The 10000-nt window shown below is 46.9% G+C and overlaps 1 protein-coding gene across 1 annotated transcript in view; it reads right to left on the reverse strand.

Moving 5' to 3' along the window:
* The window catches only part of LOC143292121 (adhesion G protein-coupled receptor L2-like), a 148861-nt gene that overhangs the window by 116935 nt on the left and 21926 nt on the right, over positions 1-10000 (reverse strand). The window contains exons 4-6 of the mRNA XM_076602310.1: positions 8604-8762; positions 7964-8113; positions 6251-6418 (exon numbers count right to left, since the gene is read on the reverse strand). Of these exons, the coding sequence (XP_076458425.1) occupies positions 6251-6418; positions 7964-8113; positions 8604-8762 (477 nt within the window). The remainder of the gene's footprint in view (positions 1-6250; positions 6419-7963; positions 8114-8603; positions 8763-10000) is intronic.

A 10000-nucleotide genomic window follows, 5' to 3' on the forward strand; every position in this document is an offset into this window, starting at 1 on the left:
ATTGCCCTTCTTAGTTCGTTACGTGAATTCCCTCCCTTCCTCCCCTCTTCAGTTTTAAATGTCTCTCAAAAACACACTTCTTCCGTTCTGCCTACCATGTTATTAACCAGTTTGCTTCTCGAACTTCTGCTGGCCGTGCATGTGTGTGTGTGTGTGTGTGTGTGTGTGTGTGTGTGTGTGTGTGTTTCCTTGTGTGTTTGAGTGTGCACATGCTTGTTTGTGTATGGTGTGTCGTACATTCTACGTCTACTATGTGTATCTAAGTATGCATGTGTGTGTATGGTATATCGTACTATGTGTTCAAGGAATGCATGTTTGTGCATGGTATGTCGTAATGTGTATATATGTCTATGTATGCATGGTATTATGTATATCTATGTATGCATGTTTGTGTATGGAATGTCGTACTGTGCATGTATATCTATGTTTGCATGGTGCTATGTATATCTATGTATGCATGTTTGTGTATGGTATGTCGTACTATGTATGTGTATCTATGAATGCATGGTACTATGTATATCTATGTATGCATGTTTGTGTATGGAATGTCGTACTATGTATGTATATCTATGTATGCACAGTACTATGTATATCTATGTAGGCATGTTTGTGTAAGGTATGTCTTACTATGTATGCAAGGTACTATGTATATCTATGTATGCATGTTTGTGTATGGTATGTCGTACTTCGTGTGTACATCTATGAATGCATAACTGTTATTGTAAAAGCCACGAACGACGGCTCTGGGAATCGTGAGCGTCAAACTGCACAATAATACTAATGATGATACTAATGATACTACAAAATACTAATGATACTACTACTACTACTACTACTACTACTACTACTGCTGCTGCTGCTGCTGCTGCTGCTGCTGCTAATGATATAATCTTCATACTACTACTGCTACTACGAATTGTTACTGCTATTACTATTAGTAGTAGTAGTATTCATTAATATCATCATCATCATCATCATCATCATTATTATTATTCATTATTATTATTATTGCTGTTGTTGTTGTCGTCGTCATTATTATTATTATTATTATTATTATTATTATTATTATTATTATTATTATTATTATTATTATTATTATCATTATCATTATCATTATTATTACAACTGTTGTTGTTGTTGTTGTTATCATTATCATCATTACTATGATGATGATGATTATCATTATCATCATCATCATCATCATCATCATCACCACCACCACCACCACCAGAATTACACAGAACAGAGAAATCAAAGCGAACTGCTTCAACACAGACTTGGATACATGCTCTTCTTAATAAACTGAGCAAGAGGGACGTTCGTGTGAAATGGGTGGTGATGGATCATGGCCACTTCTTCTCCACTCTGCTCCCGCAATGGACCAGCCATGCTTGTGACAGTTGCAAGTGGTGGCTGGAATAGCTCTTATGGTGCTGCTGCCTCTTCTTCCAAGCGCATCAGTCAACCCAGGAAGCATCAACGACGTTACTCCTGAAGTAGTTTCCTTCTAACTTGATAAAATTGTATACTCGCCTTCCTGGATTAGGCTGCTGTGTCTCTTTTATTTCCTTTTTATTTTTATTTTTTTTTTCGATTTCTCTGTGTGAAGTGTAACTTGGGTAACCCTTTACAGAGAGTAGTCGTTGCCATATTTTTTGTCTGCATGCATAAACAAGTATATTTTTTCCTCCTGTCACTGTGAGGTTGTTGGGTTATTTCCCCTGGGACTGTTGTCGTGGATAACATTCTCGCTTCAAATGGTATTTGCGAGAGCGTTAGATTTTCCGCGGAACTGATATCAGGGATAACTTTCTCGTTTCACGGCTTCCTGCAAAATCGCTACGTGCATGCTGTATACGGCATCTGGTTTATCCTCTCCCATCAAAAGGACCAGTATCAACATCACCCCCACACCCCCACCGCCCGCCGCCAACCCCTGCCCCCTCTCAAAACCTGGACCTTGTAGAGAGGTAGGGTGTCCGCCCAGCGCGTGACTGGTGACCACAGACCTGGGATCTTCTCAGCTTGCTAGACAGGTAAGGTTATCTACTGGTCTTTTGTTAAGCTTCCTGCGACAGCCCCCCCCCCCCCATCTTCACTGTCCGAGGAGCTGACTGCAGCCAGTGCAACAACACACGCAAATGAAGACAAGCCAGGAAGTTTCCAAAACAACCCTTGTCCATTCTGCGTAACCACATCAGAAACAGCTGGCGAGAACGGCTACATCTGGGACCAGAGGAGGACAGCATCCATCAACTGGGTCGAGCTCAGCAAGTCATCATTTTCAGACTGCGCACACGACGGGCGCAATAGCCTGGTGGTCAAAGCGTTGGACTGTCAATGACGGCGCCTGGTGAGTAAAGGGTGGAGATTTTTACGATCTCCCAGGTCAACATATGTGCAGACCTGCTAGTGGCCTGAACCCCCTTCGTGTGTATATGCAGGCAGAAGATCAAATACGCACGTTAAAGATCCTGTAATCCATGTCAGCGGTCGATGGGTTATGGAAACAAGAACATACCCAGCATGCACACCCCCGAAAACGGAGTATGGCTGCCTACATGACGGGGTAAAAACGGTCATACACGTAAAAGCCCACTCGTGTGCATACGAGTGAACGCAGAAGAAGAAGAAGAAGACTGCGCACGCGCCACACTGCCAGCTCTTCTCCCATCTCTACAAACTGAACATTTCCCCACACAGACCGATGTCCGAGTGACACCGCTCCTCAAACTCCAGTTCATGTCTTGCAAGACTGCCCTCTGCACCAAGAGCTGAGGCGCCAGTTCTCGCCCAGTCCTGCACCGCCCCAGAGCAAGTCGTGGGGAACGGTGGCAGAGCTCCAGCGGACTAACCGTCTGAGCATGACCTGGGAACGCTGAAGAAGAAGAAGAAGAACCCCTGTCCCTATCCTCCTAAGAAAAGGAAAAAAAGATAAAGCCAAAAGATGCCAGGTATCAGGAAATGATAAGCCCTCCCCACACTCACTCCCACCCCACACCAAAAGATACACTAAAAGCCCCAAAACATGATAAGGGGGAAATGCTAACCCCTCAAAAGATAAGTCAAACGATGTTAAACCTCCTCTAAACGATGCTCATTTTTTAAACCCACTAAGATAACCCCAAAATGATAATTCAAAAATCAAATTAGCCAGACGCCGATAAGCCATATAGCCCTGAAGCAAAACAAAGCAAAAGGTCAATAAACCCTAATCAAAGTGAATTTTGTTACCGCAGGACAGATCGCTTCCCCGATCCCCCACCCCCACCCCCCACCATCACCCCCACGCCCCTAAAAGATTACCGAAGAGCAGACAAAAAAAGAAAGATCAGCCAGAAAATGTTAACACAAAAAGTTAACTCAAAGAATGGAAAGCCTTTCCCTGAAAACGATTTTAACCCGACCCTATCGCCCCTCCTCCTCCTCCTCTTCCTCCTCCTCTTCTTCTTCTTCTTCTTCTTCTTCTTCTTCACACTCATCAACTCTGTGACACTGGGGCGTCGCACAGAAGAACTGTTCACCAAATTTACCCAATGTCCCCACTCAAGATGTAGACCCACCCAGCCCCTCAACAACAACAACAACAAGATGACAAGCCCAAACGAAGAAGAAAAAAGCCAGAAGAAGAATACCCCCCCCCCCCCCCCCCCCCCCCCCACGCCCCCAACTCCCCAACCTTCCCACGCCCCCCAAGAGAGAGAGAGAGAGAGAGAGAGAGAGAGAGAGAGAGAGAGCATAAGCTACCTATTGCTCTCAACACAACACAACACAACACAACACAGCACAGCACAACACAGCACAGCACAGCACACCACACCACACCACACCACAACACAACACAACACAACACAGCACAACACAGCACAGCACAGCACAGAGAGAGAGAGAGAGCATAAGCTACCTGAAACAACTTCCGAATTCATAAATTGTAGGTTGTATTTTTGAGTGTGTAACACCCTCTTATCTTTCTGAGTTTGTCATCCCGTACTTGCCAAACAGAACATTGAGATCCCTTGATTCCTCCCAGCTAACTGTTCCCCGATACTTCCTCAACTCCTGTAGAAAGAGGTCATTTTCCGTCTTCGGCCCAACAACTTGGAATTCTCTGCCTATTGCTCTCAGACAAACAACTCATCTATCTACCTTTAAAGCAAGTCTTAAAACTTATCTCTTTAAAAAATACTTGTCATAACTCAAATAGTGCTGTTGTCCCAGGCCCATGGCAATGTGAGTGTGTGTGATGGGAGAGTGGAGAGAATGGGGGTGGGTAGACGGATGGTGGTGGTGTAGTTCGAAAGGGAGAATGACCCGATTTTTACCCCTTTTACCTTTTCTATCCAAAATTTTATTTTACAATTTTTACAAAATCTATGGCATGCAGATTACAGTTATGTTCCTTTTCACATGTATGTATTTTAAGTGAAAATTGCTGTCATCTCAGCCGTTTAATCTTGTGTGTGTCTGTGCGTGTGTGTTAGTGTGAGTGTTGGAGTGTAACAGTTGTAGTATTGATAGTATGTTACTTTGTGAGTTTTATGCATTATGTTTTTTTACAGTATTAATGATTCTGTTTTATGCTTCTACTACTTTTTATATGATTTCTTGTTTCACTTTAGCTGCTGGATTGTAAAGCGCGTAGAGCTTGCTTATGGTTGTATTATAGCGCTATATAAAAACATAATAATAATAATAATAACAACAACAATATTATTATTATGATATTTTATGATTGTATACTATGACTTGTGTGTGTGCGTGCGCGAGTGTTTGTGTGTGTGTGGGGGGGGGGGGGGGGGGGGGGGGGGGCAGGAGGGGAGGGGGGCATAAATAATTTGATAGTGTTTTGTATCTTGTGTTCTTTTTTTTGTTCTTTTTGGTAGTTACCGGTTTGTTTGTTGTTGTTTTTTTTCTATTTGTAAACGCTCAGGGCTTATTTTCAAGATTAGACGTAAATGCTCATCATCATCATCATCATAATAACAACAACAACAATAACACTAGCAACCCCCCTCCCCACGGCCCCCCACGCCCTCCGCCATCCCCTCCCGGACCCCCCCCCCCCCCCAACCCCCCCACCCAAAAAAAAAAAAAAAAAAAATCCTCCACAAAGAAAAAGACAACGCCCACGAGACCAACACAACACAACACAACAAAGCACAGCACAGCACAACGCAACGCAACGCAACGCAACACAACGCAACGCAACGCAACGCAACGCAGCGCAGCACAGCACCACACCATACCACACCACACCACACCACAACACAACACAACACAGCACAGCACAGCACAGCACAGCACAGCACAGCACAGCACAGCACAGCACAGCACAGCACGACACGACACGACACGACACGACACACCACACCACACCACACCACACCACAACACAACACAACACAACACAACACACCACAACACACCACAACACACCACAACACAACACAACACAACACAACACACCACAACACACCACACCACACCACACCACACCACAACACAACACAACACAACACAACACACCACAACACACCACAACACAACACACCACACCACAACACACCACACCACACCACACCACACCACAACACAGCACACCACACCACAACACACCACAACACACCACACCACAACACACCACAACACACCACAACACAACACACCACAACACAACACAACACACCACAACACAACACAACACAGCACACCACACCACAACACACCACAACACAACACACCACACCACACAACACCACAACACACCACAACACAACACACCACACCACAACACAGCACACCACAACACAACACAACACAACACAACACAACACAACACAACACAACACAACACAACACAGCACACCGCACCACACCACACCACACCACACCACAACACACCACAACACAACATAACACAGCACACCACACCACAACACACCACAACACAACACACCACAACACACCACAACACACCACAACACACCACAACACACCACACCACACCACAAAACACCACAACACACCACACCACACCACAACACAACAACAACACAACACAACACAACACAACACAACACACCACACCACACCACAACACACCACAACACACCACAACACAACACAGCACAGCACACCACAGCACGACACAACAGAACACAACACAGCACACCACACCACAACAAACCAGAACACAACACACCACAACACACCACAACACAACACAACCCAGCCACAGTCAGGGACTCACTGAAGATGCCGGAGGGCCACCTCATCTTGATGGCCCCGCGCGTGCCGGACCGGAACTCCACCCACTGCACGGCGTTGCCGCAGTACTGGAAGGTGCAGCTGGAGGCCAGGTAGGTGACCTCCTTGGGCGGCAGGATGAAGTTCCAGATGTTGAAGTGGGACAGATCACCTGGGGGGGATACATACAGTGCGATACTGCTACTGCTACTTCTCCTTCTCTTCCTCCTCCTCCTCCTCCTCCTCCTCCTCCTTCTTCTTCTTCTTCTTCTTCTTCTTCTTCTTCTTCTTCTTCTTCTTCTTCTTCTTCTTCTTTGTTCGTGGGCTGCAACTCCCACGTTCACTCGTATGTACACGAGTGGGCTTTTACGTATATGACCGTTTTTACCCCGCCATGTAGGCAGCCATACTCCGTTGTTTTTTTTTTTTTGTTTTTTTTTTTTGTTTTTTTTGTTGTTTTTTTTGGGGGGGGGTGCATTCTGTTTACGTCATTGTTTCCATAACCCACCGAACGTTGACGTGGATGACAGGACCTTTGACGTGCGTATTTGATCTTCTGCGTGTAGGTCTGCACATGATTATGTTGACCTGGGAGACCGGAAAAATCTCCATCCTTTACGCACCAGGCGCCGTTACCGAGATTCGAACCCTGGACCCTTAGACTGAAAATCCAACGCTTTAACCACTCGGCTGTTGCGCCCGTGAGTGAGATACGATACGATACGATACGATGCATTGCAATGCAATGCTATTCTATGTTAGGCTATGCTATGCTTTGCTTTGATAGGTTGAAGAAAAAGAAGAAGGAGAACAACAACAACAACAACGATGATGGTGATGATGGTGATGATGATGACGATAATAATAACAACAACAATAACAACAACAATAACAATAATAATGATGGTGATGATGATGATGATGATGGTGATGGTGATGATGATGATGATGATGATGATGATGATGATAATGGATATTCATATAACACTATATCCAGAAACCTGCTCTTGGTGTTCTACAAAACACATGATATTACACACAACACATTCCATCAATGTTATATCAAACACTGTACCAAGGAAACTATAAACACACACACGCACGTACGTTGGTACGTACGGTCATGCGTACGTACGTACATACATACATACATGAGAGTCCTTCTCCACATCCCCACAACCACCCCAAACAATTTACATTGCATTGCATTCCAATGTATTATTTGTTGCATTGCATCATATTGTATTGCATTGCAATGCATTACACTGTCTTGCACTGCACTGCATAACATTACATTACACTGCATCGCATTGCATTGCAGGAGGAAGGTGGCAGAATGGTTAAGACGCTCAGCTGCCAATACAGAGAGTCCGTGTGGGTGTGGGTTCGAATCCCGCTCTCGCCCTTTCTCCCAAGTTTGACTGGAAAACCACCAAACTAAGCGTCTAGTCTTTCGGATGAGACGATAAACCGAGGTCCAGTATGCAGCACGCACTTGGCGCACTGACAAAGAACCCAAGACAACGAGAGTGTTGTCCTCTGGCCAAACGAAACCCACTCTGAAAGGTACACACATATATAAGCATGCAGTCAAGGCCAGACTAAGCGCGTTGGGTTATGCTGCTGCTGGTGTAGCGTATATGGATTTGTCCGAACACAGTGACGCCTCCTTGTGAGAAACCGAAACTGAAACTGAAACTGCAAAACCAACACTTACCTTCCAGCGCGTAAGTTAGGTCGAAGTCGACCCCTGGCCTGGACGACTGACCCAAGACGAACTCGCCACCCGAAGGGATGGTCTTCTGTTTACCCGGAAGTACCCCTTCATCCACCCGTACCCCGTTCTTGAACAGCTGCCACTTGCCGTCTGCACAGAGCACGTGTCACACACACACACACACACACACACACACACACACACACACACACACACACACACCGATACACGCATAGACATGCAGAGACAAGCACGCGCGCACGCATGCACACACACGCAGAGACACGCACGTGTGCGCACGCGTACACACACACTCACACACACACACACACACACACACACACACACACGCACACACATACAAACACTACAGACGCGTGCGGGCGCGCGCGCGCACACACACCACACACACACAACACACACAACACACAAACCTACACCCACTACGCATAACCCCCTAACACACACACACACACACACGCGCGCGCACGCGCACGCACGCAAACAAACACACACACATACACACACAACTCACCCGCCCCCCCCCCCCCCCCCCCCCCCCCCCCCCCCCCCCCCCCCCCCCCTCACCCCCCCCCCCCCCCCCCCCCCCCCCCCCCCCCCCCACACACACAACACACACCCCGAGAGGACCAGCTCCAGGCGATGTGAACCAGCTCGTGAGGGATGAGGTAAGAACGGGTCTGCTGCTTCTGACCCCAGATCTCGAAGGTCAGCCTTGGTCCGCTCAGAAAACGCATCACGTTGGTGTTGTTGTTGTGCTTGTAGGACATCACCGTACCTACAGGACACACAACACTGTTAGTTTTTCACTTTTTTGTTTTGTTTTCAAATTTCCAGTTTTAATTACAGATATATATATAATTCCGCGAGCGGAGAAAGGAGGCATCATCTCAAGATCACCCCTCCAGCAACCAGCCAACCTTCATGTGCGCCAGCTGTTCCCGACAATGCAAGTCCAAGATTGGCCTGTACAGCCACCAGAAGGCTTGCCTCACCCAGACTAGACCTTCTTCCCAGTGATCTTCGGATACGAAGAAACCGCCATCATCATATAATTGACGTAAGTACTCGAGTACATGTGTATGATAATAAGTCGTGTCCGTTATTCGTGTCCAGAGGAGGCAACTGCCGTCCCAAATATCTGGACTAGAATTTGATTACAGTGCAGACCACATTGCTAAAGAAGGAAACCAGCTCACACAGCCGACCGTTCCTGCCACGAATGAGTAAGCAAAAACTCTCCTCCGCAGCAGATTCCGAAGAGGCTGGGTCACCCTGAACGGACGCTACCAGGCACACCAGGATCCCATCAGGACACTGGAGAGGAGACACCAGACTACCATCTACCGCCTTCGCACAGGACACTGCGGCCTCCGAGCACACCTGAAGAGGATTGGAGTGGCAGCCACATCCCTATGTGATTACGGCCAGGCTGACCAGACCCCATCCCACATTCTCCAAGACTGCCCCCTGTGTGAGAAGATGCGGAAGCAGTCCTGGCCTAGGGGTGCGGACCTCAACACCAAGCTCTGGGGGACGGTAGCCGATCTGTGCCGGACGTCCGAGTTTGTGGCATCCCTCGGACTTCGACCCTGACTGCGCAGCTGTCGAACGAAAAAAATATATTAAAAAAAGTGAAGAAAGAAAAGATTACAATGGAGAGTGTCTTGCCCAAGTTAATCCCCACTCTCTCGGCCAAGAGGGTCTTAGGACAGTCAGGCGTTGGGGATGGTTCCCAAAGGCCAACTAGCCTCCCAAGGCTGCAGCGCTTAGAGCTAGTGCAACTTTTTCAGGGTGTGCATGTTGGGTATTTTCTTGTTTCCATGACCCACGAATGCTGACATGGATAGCAGGATCTTTAACGTGTGTATTTGATCTTCTGCTCGCGAAGGGGGTTCAGGCACAAACAGGTCTGTACATATGTTGACTTGGGAGATCGGAAAAATCTCCACCTTTTACCCACCAGGCGCCGTTACAGAGATTGTTCGTCAGACTGAAAGTCCTACGCTTTGAGAT

Source organism: Babylonia areolata, chromosome 18 (assembly GCF_041734735.1).
Source record: "Babylonia areolata isolate BAREFJ2019XMU chromosome 18, ASM4173473v1, whole genome shotgun sequence".
Taxonomy (NCBI): Eukaryota; Metazoa; Mollusca; class Gastropoda; order Neogastropoda; family Buccinidae; genus Babylonia; species Babylonia areolata.